This window comes from Taeniopygia guttata, chromosome 9 (genome assembly GCF_048771995.1).
Source record: "Taeniopygia guttata chromosome 9, bTaeGut7.mat, whole genome shotgun sequence".
NCBI classification, from domain to species: domain Eukaryota; kingdom Metazoa; phylum Chordata; class Aves; order Passeriformes; family Estrildidae; genus Taeniopygia; species Taeniopygia guttata.
Window position 1 is genome coordinate 9,597,169 of NC_133034.1, and position 18,430 is coordinate 9,615,598.

The following is an 18,430-nucleotide window of genomic DNA, read 5'->3' on the forward strand; positions in this document are numbered from 1 at the left end:
AATGTATCAGGAGGTAGTTTCATCCATAGGTAATTTCATCCAAGAAGTTATTATCCAAGGAAAATCATTATAATTTTAAAGAATGGACATCATAGCTAGCTGTCAAATTTCAACCACCACCTCTTACCACAATGAAACAACATGCTTTTACAGAACAAGTTAGAGACCTCAATGAATATTCCTGTGCATTAAATCTCTCCTGTGCCCTCCAGAAGCAAGACACCAACTCACTGTGGCTTAGCATTCCCTCACAAAACAAGTTTGTGGATCACCAACTAAATTTTTGATGAACCAGTTACGAAGTGCCCAATGAATTGGAAAAGAAGGATAGACATCTATAACTGAGAACAATAAATATCAGCTGTTTTGTGCACAGGAAAACACTTCCAGACATTTCCATTCCTGCTCATTGACACTTGCAGGATTTAATTAAGACATTGCAGTGCCCTTTGTATATCCTCAAGGGTCACACACGCTGGCTGGACCGGATAATGTAACAGCTCTCCAAATTAATAAACCTTGGATTCAACTGTAGTATGAAAAAACATTGCTTAACAAAAGTAAAATGTTCTTGACACTAAGTGCTGTTCTGTGAATCATTTGGCCAATCTTGCTTCCTTAATTTACTTCTCTATTCCACTGCCAGTGAGAAGAAGAATTGATGCCAGGACAAATTGTTGCCAGATGCAAAATAATGGAGCAAACCTTTGGAAGAAGATTCCAAGAATAAATATAAATGCACCATATCTTCACTTAATTAACTGAGAGAATCATCCCTATCTCATTTCTTTGCAACTGTCAAGAATTATCATCTCTCTTCTATCAGATTTTTACCTCCAGCTGTTGGAGGGAATAAGGTCCACACCAACACACCATGTCAAAAAGCTTACTAGGGAGAAACCAGACCTCTTTTCTGGCAGCCACCACTTACTCTACAAATCCTATTAAACTGCTGTCAGAAAAAAAGAAAAAGGAAAGAGAAAAGATTTAATAATTATTACAGTATAGGTGACACTACGATATTTCTTGGATTTGGCCCTGCTTTTTCCTCCTGACTAACAGAGAGGACCAAAACATTGGGTGAGTGATTTCCACTGTGCCACTGGGCTCTGCAGTGTGATGCTGAGCAAACCCAGCTCACATTAAAATATTAACTGATTCCAGAGCAGGCTCTGACACCGAGCAAACCCCTGCTCAGTGCAGTAGGATGTAGGGGACTCACCAAGGAGGGCTGCAGATGCAAGTGAAAAAGGAAATGAAGCTGAAAATAACTCACTCTGGGTCAGTGGTATTGAGCACTGCCTTCCAGGAGGCTCAGGGACACAGCACCACGATCCTCAAGGTATCTTCAAACCCAAAAGATTCCACAACTGCCCACTCCTCCCCTCTGGTTTGGAGTCAGAAGGGCTTTACAAAGTCATCCTGCCTACAACCACTGCTCCAGAGCATCAGTGCTCCCTGGCTATCACATGCTCTGCCTCTAGGACTGGTTCAGCAGTATGTCTCTGCCTAAATAATGCGCCCAGGACAAAATTGATGGCATGAAACCGCTACAAAACAGGAAAGTATTTTTATCTCTCCGGTTTACACACAGTACTCCATTTACATAAAGTTCTTACAACCACATGAGTAGTTTAGATGTGCATGGAAAATGAGATAACCCTTCTTAAAAGGTAGGTTTTATGCACAGGTCAAATGTACTGGTGTCTCCATTCCCCAGGTTCATTAAAGCTGAGGAATTGCCAGAGAATCAAGTATTGAAAGTGTTACAGCTGCAGTAAAGTAACTGCAGTCCCATGTTTTGCTATATCCTTTCAGAACAAGAGTGCTCCTTATCACAGGGATCATACTGAAGGCACCCAAGAATGACAACTGTCACATCTAAAGAAGGAAATGCTTGAAAACTTCTACACTCCAGGAGTCCAATATTTGTCTAACATATTAACAATGTACCTTAGTGCTGGGTACCTATTTACTGAGATATTTTAGTAAGAAAAATTTCACCAAACTAAACTCCTGAAGAGATTCTAAAAGTGGTAATTTAGGGGAAAGCAAGTTAATAGATTATACAAAAAAACTGAAACATCATCTCAGTACTTAAGTGTTTATATGATTCTGCTCTTCTGACATTGTTAGCTGATTGTCCACAATCCTAAAAACTTGTGAAGCACAAAAACCCTGCACATTGTTAATAATTTAACTTTGAAAAACGTTAATTTTGCAGTAGTGGTTTATGATTTGAGGGAAAATTGCTCACCTCCAGGGTTAGACCTGCAGCTACTGAAAATCAGTGCAGTCTAATTTGCCTTCAGCTACCTCAACCTACAGCAGCTGAGCAAGCTGCTGAAGGATTCATATATTAGGCTCTAAAACATGAAGCTTACGAGGGTGGAGAAGGTTTGAAGGAGCAAGAGTGTAAAAACTAATCTCTGTGAATGAAGTTTCCCCCCACATCTACAATATGTAGCTGAGGCAGATATTTGCAAACTTTGGCAGTTCTGGCAGGAAAATGAGACTCTGACACACTGTAATTCTAACACATACTGTAATTATACCTGCAAGAGCACACAGACACCAGATTTCCCAGCAGGAACTCAGGGAAGAGCCCTGAGTCATGCTTTTGAGCAATGCTAACAAACTGGTGCCACAGGAGCTAATTAAGAGTTTCAGTCACATGTGCAATACTCAGCTGTCAAGAGTTTGGCTTGTTGAATGCATACGTAAAAATCACAATGTGGCCATCTGTAACAGCTTTAAGGAGGGAAATTTCCACACAAAAACAGGAGTGTGGTTAATGCCAGAATGAACTAACTGGAAAACACATTTCCAAACCCAGGGTTTTGCTATTTATCATAGCCAAACCATTTCTTTCCCCCTGTAGTGCAATAGCCTCATGTGGAAACTTCTATTTTCAAGCACTGAAAACAGAAATAAATTTTATACTTTGCTTTTACCAAAGTTAGACCCAAGCAAAGTTAACACACGAGCAGATGTAAATGCGTGTGGAATTTGAATTTTCTCAGTGCACCCTAGCTTGACAGGCATTTAGGGGGCTCTCAGCCTCACAGGGACAGCGAAGCAAAGCTTCACTCATGTCTGTTGAGACTTCCCTTAGGCAGAGCTGCAGCCAGAGCTTTGGGCTGGGGCACACACAGCCCAGCACAGCTGAGAACCAGAGGAGAGAGGCACAGCCCAAATCCTGCTCCCGCCCACTCATCACAAGGCAAGAGATTGACACTTGGAGAATCCAAGAAAATTTAAATTCTTTCAAAATGAGAAGAAAACCTTTCTGTATTTTATTTCGGTCAGGATTTGCCAAAGCTGTGGAAGAATGTTCTAAGCCTTCTTTATACCCATGAGTGCCTGGCCAGACCCTGAACCAGCTAAAATTACCACGCCACTTATAGACAGCTACTACAGCAAGGGCTGACTTGCAGACACATCCCTGATGGTATTGCCACAGAGCACAGGCACACAGGGTTAATAGGAAGCTTCAGGTCAGTCTGGTGCCAAGCCTGCACCTCCTGCCACTGCACAGTTACATGGTGCAAGTGTCTTTATCAACCCTTCAATATGATTTTGATTTGTAGTCCTCTGGCTACACAGAAGTAGCAAATATTTATGAGTATCCTTGAGCTTGCAATGACAGATCAAACTCCATTATCTGTCCTCCTGAGCACTCACTGTTCTTACCGAATATTGACAAAAAAGTATGTAAATAAAATATAAATGAAGCCTTCAAATGGCCATACTTCACGACATGTTTTCTGCTTTGCCATCTAAGCACCATATTCTAAAATCAGAAGTTTTTCCCCTGCAGGTGTCATGGGAACTGTGCCCTCCTGGTGCTCCACACCAGAAGCACACACGGAGCCCTCCGTCATTACCACGGGCAGTGCCACAACACAACTTTTCCACCCAGCACTTGCTGTTCCTGTTTCCCAGCTGAGAGCTTCAGGCAGCTCTCCACCTGGCCTGCTACTGTGAGAACAGAAGCCACAGAGGAGGGGGAATGCTTGCACTTGGCAATTGACAACTTTCCTTTTTATAGGGAATATGGAAATATATTCCCTGCTCTACTCATGGCAGAAAGAAGGGAGAGCTGCCACAGGAGGGTCTCCATCAAGGAGCTCTCATCCCAGGGCAGCAGTAAGTTGGAGAAATTGCACAAGATTGAGAAAGAAAAAAGGGAGAGGACAGAGAAAGCAATTACAGCAAAACTTGAAGGGAGAACAAATGGGGAAAAAAGCCAAATTTGGTTAAAGGGGATCAAAAAGTATAGGGATGCCTCAGTCTTGAGGTGTGACCAGCAAAGGAGGAGAGAGAGAAAGAATAAAAATCCCTTACTGCCACTGCACTGACCTGCAAGAAAACCCAGCTGACCTGCCAAACAAGAAAACTGAACTTCTCCATCACCTACTGACCATGAAAAATGCTGGAGTACCTGAACTATAATCCCTCCATATGACCCCCACAGCATTTCAAGTCCTTGGTTAGATTTTTCTTAAAACTTGACAGGCATCAAAACAAGAACACAGCCCCAAGAACAGGTGCCTGTGCACCTGCTTTTTAGGTGGCTACTGCAACTCTATTTCAGACCACAATTATCTTTGCAGGAAATTCTTATGAGAACAGTGACTTTGAAATCTCTTTGGTCATTTTTAGTGCCCAATGAATGGTGTAGCTCACAATACATTGATATTCTGTCAGCTGCCTTTGCTGCTCCCTAGCAACTTCAGTACATACCTGAAGAAAAGATTCCACCACAGCAATATTTAATGAGCAAGGAACTGACGTTTAGCTGTGAGAAAAATAGGGCAATGAAACAAAAAGGCTGCAGGATATTCTGGGGTCCTGGACCAGAGAGAAAGCTTTGCTTAGCTTCAGGCAGAAAAAGTGGAAAAGAATATAAGGATAGAAGTCCAAGGGAATAAGCAATAAGATGCTTATAAAATAATGAAAAGAATGAACACGTACCTCACCGACCAAGCAAATGGCATACGGTATTTCCCTAGCTTGCTGCAGAACTGTTTATTGGATTTTAACACTTTCTGTGCACACTGCAAAAAAGGAAATGTGAAATTATTACATCAGTATCATTCTAAGATCTTAAATGCTGCACAAAGTACATCCAAGCTAAAGAGGCTAGTGTCCCCACAATAATTTGGCCTAATACTGTTCATAAACAAAACAGTTATGGTTCTGGGGTGGACAGCAGACATATTGCAAGATGAATATGATGCTGCTGACAAATTAAACCCTGTCACCACTCCTTTATTCAGAGCTGCATTAAAGTTCTTACTCCAGTTTTCTGTAACTACCCAATGCAGGTGCAGTGTCTGCTCCCAGAGACAGAGAGATGCTTACCCCAGCTTTGCTCCTGTACAAAGTTCCGTAGGTCATAATTTCTAAAACATTGCTGAAACAGAACATCCCTGTACTAAGGCAGAACCAGCACAACAATGCAGCACAGATGGATTTGTAAGCTGCAGGCAAAGTGGAGCTTCATTTATCCAGCCAGTGGAACTTGGACATTTGCTTTCTGAAGCATGAGGCTCCCAGGAGCCTGTCCTGTTCAGCAGTCTGAGATCTGTCAGCACGATTTGCAATGCCTTCAGCAGGCTGAAGCTTACAGAGCAGGAAATGATTACCTTAAAAGAATCAGGATTCTTAATGTAAGGCTCGGCACTGCTGGCAATGTTTCCTGAAAGCACCTTTTCTATTTTTGCCACCAGCACAATCTCAGAGTGAGGATTACTTATGGAGAAAAGAGCCTGTTGATAGAAGGGAGAACAGTTCAAAAGTATACAGTGATACTGAAGAAATTAAATACGACCAGTGCTCTCTGCTGATGGAAACAGTAACAAACCAAATCCAGAAAGGATTATTAAGGATTATTATCTCTACATATTCCAACACAGCCAGATGGAAACGAAAATCTTTGTGCTAGTGCTGAAGTCAGCTTGTGCACATGCAGCACCTTGCAAAGAGACTGACTCAAGTCAAAAAGCAGTGTGACCATGTTAGTATGGCCTCACAGAACTGTTCCTCTTGGGCAGCACCCAAGAGCTGGCCTGAGTCAGTCATTCTGCAAGGGAATGAAAGGAGGAGAAAGGTAACACATGCTGCTTCAGCCCACAGCTTATGGCAACAGCAACAATGTGGGAGCACTTTGAGATTATTGCAGCATCGAGGTGCTGCTCTGAGTTGTGATTTTGTTTGGCTGGTTGGGAGAGGTCAGCAGATGGACCCAAAGAGCACAGGAAATATAGGTGCTTTCTCTAAATAAGAGACACTAACTTTTATCAGTTCTGATTGCAAATGGTCTATACAGGGAGCTCAGAAAACAAATGGGTCTATACAACTGACGCATAAAAGAGAATTTTCTTGAAAACAAGAACATGGCATGTGAAATTTCTCCAATGGAAAAGAATACCACCAAACTAAAATAAGTGACATGAGTCACTGAGCCATGCAAGGCACATGTGGAATACCTGTTTGGGGTATTTCAGCCACTCTTCTGGGAACCCTTTGATCTGTGGTTCTTCCATTTCATTTGAGTCAATATTTTCAACTGCACCATTTTCTAATGGACTTGAGGAGCCCGAAATCATCTGCCTAACCAGGGTGTGGTTCAAATCCACATGAAAATCAGCAGAGATCTTCCTGCCATCCCTGACGTCATACAGTGCCACGCTCACAAAGAAAGGCTCTACCTGCAGAAAATACCAGAAACGTAACACATTGATAACTGAGAGGATGGGGGTAAAGGCTACCTTTTAATGGGTTTCTGCAAGTAGAAAAAAAGAAAGTAAACAAATATTAGTTACAAATGATGAGATACATTAAAAACAATGTTCACACAGACCCCAAATTAGTTTCCAACCATGCAATTTTAGGGGCTTTTAAAGAAAACTTCTTATCACGGCGCTAGAAGAGGAATTGACAGCTTAGAAACTCAAAGAATCAAACCCAAATAGATTACTAATTATTAGAGTGAATGAATAGAGCTCCAGAAAACACACTGCAGGATTTTTAAAATATAAATTGAGAGTCATTATAAAAGAGGGAAGAGCAAGCGTGGGCTTTCCAGGGATTGTCAGAAATGCAACACAAAGAAGACAAATGTAAGGGGATGGAAAATGTTTACTGGTGCAAACACAAAAGCGTGGGTGTATTATTCTGTGGGAAACACATGTTCCATTTTGCTGGGAAAGCAAGAGCATTCAAACTACTCTGACAGTGCCCACTTATCCTATGGCAGAGTACCAGGGAATTCAGTCCTGTGACTGAAAGTAACCTCCTAAGAGCATCCATAGTTCTGACAGAATAAATCAGCCTCAGAATAACACCACCTGAGCTGTCCAGAAACCAGAGCCTTAAAACTGTGGAGATAAAGAGCAGTGCATAGCAGGTACAATGTCCTTTGCTTATTCAGCCTCTGCAGTGAATTTTGCATGCCCTTGGTGCAGTTATCATGGCTTTATTTAAACAGTTATTCCAGTCTGCCAAAAAAAGATATTGATTACATCATGCTGAATTTGCACTCACTGTAGAGGTCATCTTCAGATGAAAAACAAACAAATCAGCAAACAAAATCAATGCCTCATATGTAATATATGAAAGTGGAGTTGCTGGGACACTAATGTCTCACAACTTTACTGCTTCAGAGGAGACCTAACTAAAAGCTATAGACTGACATCTACATCTCAGTTTTACCAGCCCTTTGTTTTACAGTAAGAAGAAACAAAATTTTCTGTTTTGTCCTGGTTTTAGCTAAATTTTTCCACTAGATGAAACATCTTGTCCTTTCTATTTTGCCTTCTCTCCTGTAATTTTATCTGCTTGGTTCCTTGTCTCTCCCTGAAAAACAACAAAAAGCTCCCAGGTCACCAGCAACTGATATTCCACATAGGTCTTGGCAGTTTAAACTCGTTCTACTTATAGCAATTGTTAAGAATCCTCAAGGTTTGGAACATTTTTAATCTTCCACTGAACTGCAGCTAAAAGTCTGCAATGTAAATCAGCTTCAAAATATCTACTGAAAAGTTAATAAATTTTTTTATTCAGTCCAAAGGGAGCAGTATGCATGTGTGATACAGGTTTCCTTTCACTTCTCTCTCCATGTATGAAAAGAAGAAAAAACCCAACCAACAAACTAAAAAAAAAAGGAAGAAAAAAAATCGTGAGAAATAAGAAAAGCTTACATTGGTTGAAGGATCATTTTCATTTTCAGTAACACAGGCCTGGAGATTCAAACTGAGGGATTTGCAGGTAATCAGGATCCTCTTTGCAGGCTTTTCTTCAAATGGCTTTATCACTGAGTTTGTCCCTGGAAACTCCTTTTTCTGAGGATTCAAGGCCTGAAATAAGCAGAATAATTTGTTATACATAGGAAAAAGCATCATATTTCAAAACTAAGTAAGCTTTTTAAAGGTCTTTGCAACCACTGAAACATCTGAAAATATCAAAAGTCACTGTTGGCCTCTTCACATTACTATAGTAAATGAGTACTATTTCTAATTTATAGATTAGGAAGCAAACCAAAAAGACTGCCTGAGGATGTATATAATGTCAGAAGCAGAATTAGCGATTCAAATTAGTTTCCTATAATTTTAGAACAGACTTTTTTTTTTGTTTACTTACTGTTTCTAAAATTTTAGCTTTTAATTTCCTCATATAGATTAAAAACCCTCACATTTTCAGATTATTAACAGCACATTTTAGAATGAAATTCCAGGCATTTCCCTCTTTCCCCATTACTTACACAGCACATCACAATTTCAATTTGCTTAATACTTTGAATAAAGGTCTTATAGTTGATTGACAACAGGCTTAAGTTTAAATATACACTGATCCAAATGTTACTTAAGCCTTCTTTTTAACTAAAATAAAATTTCCATTTAAATCACATTCAGTGCAAGAAATAACTTTCTTTGACTCCTGACATTAAATGTTAAACTTTGCTTTAATGCTTGTTTTAAACTAATTCAGCTCAGCTGGACTGGATGACCTCCAGAGGTCACTGCCATCCTCAGCCATTCTGCAGTCCAAGGGTAGAGTCTGTACAGAAATCTCTGTGGACTACAGACAGCTCCTCTTCCTCTTCACTGCTGAAGCCTTGGGTATACCCAACTCCTTGTTGAAATGCAACCCACTCTGCTGGCTGAGCTAACCCAGTTAGCACATGTCACCTGTATTTTAAAACTTCTAAGAATTAAAAAAAAGAAAAATTAAATATCGCTTACTGCTATATCAGGATCCAAAGAGAACAGGTTCAGTCGCTCTGTATTTCGAGAGGCTTTCACTGTTTCTTCTGTTTCTGTGATGTACTGTGGTGACAGATAATAAATTAGTTTTCTGCACAAGAACAGAAATCCATAGAGCTGTTAGACTTCTAAATGAGTGATCCATGTTTCACTCAAAACAACATTTCCCACTCCTGCAGCAGTTATCCCCAAGCACCTCCAAGCACTCCTTGTTTGCAAAGCAGGGATTTTCAGGCCATGACACACTCTAAGGAATCCCAAAATAGATCAATTAAGTAATTCAAGTTTTTGTATTTTCACATATGGTGTCCATTGAGGAAGATGTCAGATCTCTGCACCAAAATCAGTGTAGAGATTCCCAAGCTGAGGGAAATAAAGCCCCAATAAACCAGCCCCACAGAAAAGCACCTAAGCAGGCACACAGATTGCAGTGTCACCCAAAGGGAAGGCTGGGAGTCCTCTCCACCCACCCTCTGCCACAGCCAGGATCAGACATACCATTTCCTTTCTGACAGACACACACTTAAGTTAATAGCAAGCTCTGACAAAACCAACTTCACCTTCTGAAGCCACCTGGTGCTTTCCTACCCCACCCTCTAAAAGTTTATCCTTATGGCTAACTGCAAAAACCTTTCTTCTCACTAGTTAAACTCATTTATCCAACATGTAAAGTAAGCCCTACACATTCTTTTCCCCTTAAAGATCCCTTGGGATATTTTCAATTGCTCCATTTCTTCAGTCTTTCTTTGCACTATGATTTTCTCTAACTTTGTTAAAAAAATCCTTATCTCTGAAATATTAAAAGAATGTCCATCTTTTCTGATTGCGTAGGACTGAGTACAACCCTTAGCTGACATGGCACAGGATATTCTCTTGTTCAGTTTCATGTCTCCCACAACATCACGATCTTGCCAGTACACATTAAGTAACAAGCAGCAGCAGCCCAGCAGGACCAAGAGCTCTGTGTTCACTGCCTAACATGCACTGCCCATGGCCTGTTCTGCAGAAGCAGCACTGGATGGCTCTGGTAGCCTGGTTTAGCTGGAGATGGGATCAGGATGTTTATCTGCATGGACTAGGGAAAGGCCACAGAACGCTGCTGCAGCCAGGCCTGTAGAGCCAGGGTGGGGGAACAGGAATTATCCATATAAAGGGCAAAAAGAGCATCAGAAAACAAGCTGACCATCTCCTATAGCCTTGCAGGCACCAGTGGTCTTTGAGATATCTGCAAGATACCTCTGAGGTATCTGCATCAACTAAACCATTAGAAAGAATCTACTCACAGACAAGATGACAGACACTTTTGCTGCCCTTAATACATAAACTCAGATGCATTTAATTTGATTGGTTGTTTTGCTTTTTGTTTGGTGATTTTTTTTTTGCTTTTTCTTATTCTAGGTGATCATCTCACATATATGAATATGATCTACAGCAAAATTCTGTCCTCAATTGCATAGACAGCTTTCAGTTCAAATCCGTGTAACATCCTCAAACAGCATTTGGCTCTGTAGGCAGACAGCATCTACAGCAGCTCACTGGCAGAAGGCTACAAACAGATTGTACATTTGTTTAAGAGAAAGCAGTGAAGCATTTCCAATCTAGCTTTTCATTAAAAAGCTTCTTAGCACCATACACAATTATCTCATCCACATGAAGCAGTTTATAAGCTCTAGAGGACAAAATGCCTCCCCTGGTAGAACATGCATCTTTCAATGAAATTACAGAAGGCAATGAGCAGTTCAGAGCTCACTTTCCTGCCAGTCACATAGGAAATTTTGTCTCTCCAAGGGCCAGATTCTACTGAAAAGCAGCTCAGATGAGCAAATATTTCACACATAACTGAGGGGACCAGACCCTTACTGACTTCACAGGTCTAAATCAAAACACACTGTGGAGCACCTGCTCTTTGCATCTGGTGCAGATTTTCTCACTTAAACAAAAGGATGAGGTGCTCAGAAAGAAGATTATTCCTGTCACTTGTGTCTGTAACGATTTTCATAGACTGTGCTATATTTTTCAACCTTTCAGAATATTAATGATCAGGTATTGGCAGGCATTTTTCACCTAGGAGGTTCTTTCCACTAGACTTGTAAAGAAAAGTGTAACATCCATTACTTTTGCGAAGTCTGGGTGCAAGGTGCTCTCTGAAGAATCTGCCTCTTCTTGAGAGCAATCATAATTCACTGGAACTTCTGCAGGGTCTTGAAGAGAAGGAAAAATAAACACAAAATTGTTTTATTATTCTTGCTGTTACCATGGGGTTTAAAAGATAAAACCAAATATTTCCATGTCATTTATTTGTATTCTCTTCAGAGCCATCATCTCTCCAAATGGAAGTGATGCTCTGTCCTCCTCAACCTCATCTCTCAGTGCTGCTCACTGTATCTTAGTCTATATTTAAGCTTCCAAACAACAGCCTAACTACTCAGTGAAACATCCAACACATTCACCCATGACAAACATTCACACCCATGACAAAGACACCTTTTCCTCTCAGTCCCTTCTGATGTAACATTCAGGGGTTTATGTCAACCAAAGATTTTGGAATCCCAGTAAAGGGAGTGGGGAGGCAGGCAGGACCTCACCCTCTCTCTGGGAAAGAGGGGGATGCACCTGGGACTCCATGAGCTGCAAACCTATGGATGCAGAGAACAGCACTGAGCACAAACCCTGTGCTTTACCCAGCTCACCAGGGAGTGCTCTGCTCTCACGTGGTGATTCAGCCCCATGTGAAAGATGTCACTACAGTCACTTAGGACTCTTCTTGCCAAGAAAGCCTCATGTCTTTTGACAAATTAACTCTATAGCACATTCCTGCTGCTTGTTATCAGCTTTTTTATCAGTAGAGACTTCTGTTTTCTGTTAGCCTGTGTTTTTGACCTCTTATGCACATCTTTCTTCCTGTTTTTTAATATGCCTTATGGATCAGATTGTCAAAAGTACTCTGCTTCTGAAGTGCAAGTCTCTTGTGCCTCCAAGTTCTAAAAACATCTTTGTCTATATGAGTACGCTGTCCTACCAAAATTAGAACTTACTATAAACATCAGCCTAAAGAGTTCAATTAGCTCTGAACATCTCTAGGATTCAGATGCATATGGATGCAACCTTTGACTCAGCTCAGAGCACATACATTTTACATCTGTATTAAGGTTTCAAGTATTTTCAGCCTTAGAATTTCAGCTGGAGTTCATCCAAACTGTATGTGGATTTATTACGTGGAGGAATGAGTTACTGCCACATGAAGACTGCAGTATAACAGAGCATCCAATTCTTTCTTCCACAGTGAGAGCATAATATGCAAGCTTAAAAAAGCAAGAAGCAAAAGTCAATAAGTTTTCAGAGAAAGAGCCATATACCACAGCTTTTTTTTTTTTTTTTTTTTTTAATTATTAGCTCCAGATTTTTAAAGACTGTTGGAAAAAGAACTGATCAAACCACACTCCAGCACAAAACTTTTTTAAGTCTTTAGAGTTCCAGGACAGTAAAACACAAAGTACCGGCAAGATCACTGACAGAGAGGACTAAATTTAATAAAGAGCAGCATATGCAAAGTGGAGCCACGTTGCTCCTGCTGACTTTGTGGGAACAGCTTTACCTCCCCTCCAGCCCTTTGAACATGATCTGAGGGGAGTTAGCTGAAATTGTTCAGGGATTGCCAAGACTGGTGCTGCTTCGTCAGGAATCAATAGGTACAGAATCCATTACAGACTCAGGCAGTTAAAATGATTAAATACTCATATGAAGGTTCCACTTTTTTCACTTGTTTAAAAGACCCCTGGCAATATGAGAGATTTTTCACTCTTACCAAGTCTCAGATCAGTGAAATCTGCACTCTTCCTCTCCTGAATGGTTCCTTCTGGATTTATTTGCAGGATTTTGTTGAGAGTAAAAATCCAGTCATCCATATCCTGCTCATTTTCAGCTGCCAGCACAAAGTATGTGAGGTCATTCATTTTCAACTCAAAGGCATGTTTCCTAAGTCTGTTATTCTGTTGGAACAAAAGGAAAATTTAAAAAATCCACTAGAACTAATACAGAAAGGTACTGAAAAAGGCATCCATACAATGGACTTGTATATGGCCACTCCTTAAAAATGACATATAAGCAAACTTCAGTGGCTTTAAAGAAAATTCAAATAGTGTGATATTAACACAAATTTCTGTCAATTTGTGCATTTAAGAGCTACTGTGGCTAAACATATGTCCTATATTTAGCCACAGAAATCTAAGATGGACAATAGCTCAGAAGGGAATAACTCCCATGTGGAACAATAGAAAACCTCTGGTCACAAAATGCAGTACTACTACACAAGTTGGAGTGGTCTGGAGAGAACAAGCCTCTTACACTTGACCAGCACACCAGACACCCAAAAAGATAAATCAAAGTATTGCTAAGTCATAGAAATATTTGGGGACGAGTGGGAACAGGACTTTCCAGAAGATTGCAACATGACAAATTCCTGCACAGTAACTATTACAATGGGTACTTCCCACATCCACTTTTGTCTTAGATGGATTTTAAAAACAATTTAGGGGATTTCAGCAATATCACAAAAGGCAAAGGTGAGGTATAGTGTTAGTCAGTCATTGCAATGCTATCCTTTTCAAGCACAAAATAAGAACAAATGCCCAGTATACTAGGAATAGATTGAGTCCCAAAAGCTGTTCTCTGATTCTGTTCTCTGTTCAGATTTTACCTGCAGGAGATGATAAGTCTATCAATTTCTGTCATAAGAATTAATAGATACTTAGCTACTGAAACAGCTCAATAAAATTAAATAAAGTGATGGGATCTAACCTAATGTGCTTCATTTCTCATATTTACCCAATTAGTGAGGCACATATCTCTTAGTCTAAAGGAAGCAGTTGCATCAATTATCTCTCCTCCTTGCTTATATCTGAGACAGCAGTAATGCATTCCATCCCCCATTGTTTCACTGAACTTTTAAAGCTGACTGATGATGAACATCAGTGCCACTATTTTGATTCCAATATTTAAGAAGATTGCCATCACTTTGTGGACAGATTTAACCTTGGAATGATGCTGACAAATGGAAAAAAAAAAATTATCCACCCCATAACTGGCCATTTCACTCCATTTTTTTTCTTCCTTAACAGTCTCAAATAACATCACATTGGTCTCCTGTAGTTCTGCATACTGTAAGTATTTTTCTGCACACTTCTATATGAACAAGTTATTAAGAGGTTTCTAAGCCAGACGATAGTGATACTTTGATTTAAAAGGAACAGAGGCAAAATCTGATACTGATTAGCAGAGGAGGATGACAACCCGGGACACTTAGAAGCAAATTCCATGAACATTTTTTCCAGCAGCAGAGATGATTTAGAAGATTCCTACCCAATCTGTTGCTAATCACTTGCTCCAGTTCTTATATTACATGTCATGACCCAGATCAGGAATCACTTAAGACTGAGCTACTTCTTCTGGAGCTACTTGGGTCAATGGGGTCAGACAAATCTTGGCTTTTTAAACTGACTTAGGATTGTCTGTGTGTGTGTGTGTACATGTGCTAGTTTTCAGTTCTGCTACTGGCAATTCTCTTGATAGGAAATAATCTTCCTCTCAAGTACTTTATGGAGGTGAATATTCTTTCAGGGTTATAAATTTTAATTCATCAATGCAGAGTAAGAATAGGCTTGGGTTTTTGTAGAAATTGGTTCTTGGCTGTTCAGCATTTATCCTGATCCTGAAATTACTCCTTTCCTCCAATCACACATTCAAGCTAATGTAAAACAAGGACTAAAACTTCACTAAAACCCGTTACACACATATAAAATTATATAAGGGCTTGACCAAGAGCTAGAAGTTAAAAAAACCCTGTGTCAACAATTTTAGGTAATGGCCATTTAAAACTTTTAAAGCCAGCTTACTTGTAAATAAATTATGTACACTAGTTTATGCACAATCTATGAAGAAGAATACTATGTTTCAATTTTACTTCAGATAAGAAAAAAGCATTTAAAATTCATGGATTTTAAAAAATATTTTATATATTTTCCCTTATGACATGGCCAAGACCTTTAAATCAGGTACTGAAAGACTATCAGACATTATCTAACACAGCAATATATCTTGCATGCTGAATCTTAAAAACATTAGGCAGGGCAGGAAACTTCAATATCCACTTTTCCATCTGCACTTCAAACTTCTGGCAAGCAGATGAGATCTACAGCAAAGTCTTTGTTTGAAATCTAAGGCAAACTATTTTACCTTCCTGATCAGTTAACATGAAAAAAAGAACCCAAGGTACCATTTCTCAGTTTGCTCCTCTATAAAACTCCTTCCACATGGCATATGGACCTTGACTTTTAATCTTCAACAATTAATTTCAAGTTCAAAAATTTCTTCCAGAAGAAATAATACAAGATTCAAAAATGAGACTATGAATGAGCTATAAATGAAACATTAGGCTAAGTCTAATGCCTGCAGGGTCATTCTTCCAAACTAACGAATTGTTTTGGAAGCATTTTGTATTTTATCTGGAGATGATTTCTCTGGGATATTTACTACAATTTTGATATTCTATCTCAATCAAAGAGGAGCTCAAAGTCATTCATAGAGACTTAATTTATAGTAGCATTAAAACTCATTAAATGACAATCTCAGAAAATAATTTCAGTGAAACCCCTCCCAAACATTTCACAATATTTTTTTCTCATGTTCACCAGGGACAAAGAGTGTGTGCATGGTCTGCTACCAAAATTCAGTTGTACTTTTTTGTAACTTGTTAGTCTGAGCATCTGCACCAAATTAAAGAGCAAAACCATTGGTGCTTTCATTTCCTGAAACTGCTAATGAGACCATTATACTGCTAATGAACGGGTTCTTCCAGTTGCCTTTTTAAAATCATCCTATACCCAAAACACTACAGTGAAATAAACTGGAACTTACCTGTACGACTCCTGTACAAGAATCCAAAAAAATACATCCCTTTGGCTCCTTTGATATTTTTTCATCTTTATAAAAATTCATAATATACGAGTTATCTGACAACTGTGTCAGCTGGAAGTAGCGCTTTTTGAATGACTGCAGTGGTGGGAAAGAAGAAGAATGAAAATTGTTGTAATGCAAATTATTTTCACCGATACTTTATTCACAGGGTTTAGATAACAGGTAACTCCTGACTGCACTTCAATCACTATTTTGCAGACAAATGAAATATTACCTTATTATAATTAAAAGCAATGCAATCAAACCTGAGATATAAACAGCTAAGTGACGATGGCAAAAAAAGTGTGACTCTGTGGGGAAAATAAATCCAAAGGGAATAAAGAAAGACTAATGTTGTTTCCTTACCCGAACAGTAATGCTGTTGTTGACAGTGCTGTTGAAATTCCCTTTATAAAGCCATCCAGCCTTATAAACTCCTGCTGCTAATCCTCCTCCTCCTCCACCACCACCACCTTTAGAAGATGAGTGGGATGTTGTGTCCTATATGGAAGACAAGGTCAAAATTGCAAACACTTGTTTTCTGAATTCCAAGACAAAAACTGTAATGTGTGAGTATGGGCTTGATAACAAATAATCACCCTTTCATTCCTTTTAAAATAAGACAATATTAATAGCCCTCCAATACATGGGAGGATATGAGACAAAGCTGTTCCACTAATTTAAGAGCTATATAAAATATGAAATATTTTATAGGAGATAATGATGCTCCATTATTATCCTTTATTTGATATTAAAGCATTAAATAACTTCCCCAGTAGAGAAAAAACCAACCCATGCCAAAACCAGAATACATACTTCATCCTTATCCACATCTTCATGATCGATTTCAAAGGAATGTGATGGCAGTTTCTCTGGTCTACATTCACTTCTGGGAGGGGGGAAAAAATGTATTTATTTATTTATTAAAACTAAATCATGTTTCTGCTATTTCAGGGAGGTAACCATACTGAGCCCCCACTGCAATGTCAGTACACCTTTTGCTGTGATCCTATTGTCTCCTTTAAAATCACAACACTTTTAAAATACTTTTTTCCTAAGCCACATGTATCTTCTTTCCCCCCCAAGACTCTGAAGCTGTAAGAGTTTTATACAAATGATAAAATAGCAATTCTTGGTCTCCCTGCAGCTCTTCCACCACAATGGGCAACAAATCCAAAACAATTTCCAAAGAGAGATCCCATTCAAGGCTGGCAAAGGAAGGAGACTGAGCTCTTCAACAGATTTCTTAAACAAGAACATTAGAACTTTGATCTTAAATCTTCTACATCACTTGATGATTTCAAGATTTTTTTTTCTACTCAATATGATGAGCACAGCCTTCAAGCAATTTTTCAAAATACACAGGTTTCTTTTTGATGTGATGCCATTTAAGTTCTTTATACTGTATACTCAAACCCACAACTGAATATGAAAAAGCAAAGCACTTAAGCATTTGCTTAATTTCAAGCACATGAATAACGTATATATGCCAATAATACTTCTCATATTGCAGAATTAAGAAGAAAGTAACAGCCAAATATATACAATAAAAATTCAAGGGTATTTTTAAATGGAAAAAAATAGATTTTTCAGTGCCCTGAGAAATTCCAGTACTGTTTTCAAATTCCTAAAGATTACAAATCTCATATTGAAAACCTTCAGCTGTGATATGAAAGCCTAAAAAAGTTTTCATGCTAAAAACTATTGTTTATTAGAAAGACTGACTTTTCCAGAACTAAAAAAAAAAAAAAAGATAACTGACCCTTTTCATTTTTATTCATTCATACACAAATTACAGACAAGGAAGATCAGAGTAATGAGCAATACTATCTCCTCTTCATTTTCCCCATTTCAAAACCAGTGTTCCCATGATGTGCCCATACCACCACAAGTGCACAGAGAACAGAAAAGTGTTTCATTCCCTCTTTGGTTTGTTCCAGTTTTGCAGTTTATTTACTACAAAAAACTGATCACTGTTTTGAATAAAACAACATTTACAATCTACTGGCATTTTTGACATCTGTAGAGCTTCAACAGTCAGAATATTGGTGATGGAAACCCATTGCAGGTTTTTCAATGCAACCAAGGGCAGCTGTTAAAAATTCTTACACAAACACTCCCATCTGAAAAGACTCCAAACCAAAATTCTCAAGCCAAATCCCACCTTTAACAAAAAAGAGGCATCAGACCTGAAATATTTACCAAGTGTT

General features: G+C 39.1%; 1 protein-coding gene across 12 annotated transcripts in view; it reads right to left on the reverse strand.

The window, feature by feature from the left end:
• The window catches only part of DOCK10 (dedicator of cytokinesis 10), a 144,253-nt gene that overhangs the window by 51,358 nt on the left and 74,465 nt on the right, over window positions 1-18,430 (reverse strand). For all 12 annotated transcript variants that reach the window (XM_072933220.1, XM_072933222.1, XM_072933221.1 and 9 more), the window contains exons 5-14: window positions 17,037-17,109; window positions 16,587-16,721; window positions 16,182-16,316; window positions 13,075-13,258; window positions 11,385-11,470; window positions 9,249-9,332; window positions 8,208-8,363; window positions 6,495-6,716; window positions 5,652-5,774; window positions 4,978-5,060 (exon numbers count right to left, since the gene is read on the reverse strand). In XM_072933220.1, coding sequence (XP_072789321.1) covers window positions 4,978-5,060; window positions 5,652-5,774; window positions 6,495-6,716; window positions 8,208-8,363; window positions 9,249-9,332; window positions 11,385-11,470; window positions 13,075-13,258; window positions 16,182-16,316; window positions 16,587-16,721; window positions 17,037-17,109 — 1,281 coding nt within the window. The remainder of the gene's footprint in view (window positions 1-4,977; window positions 5,061-5,651; window positions 5,775-6,494; window positions 6,717-8,207; window positions 8,364-9,248; window positions 9,333-11,384; window positions 11,471-13,074; window positions 13,259-16,181; window positions 16,317-16,586; window positions 16,722-17,036; window positions 17,110-18,430) is intronic.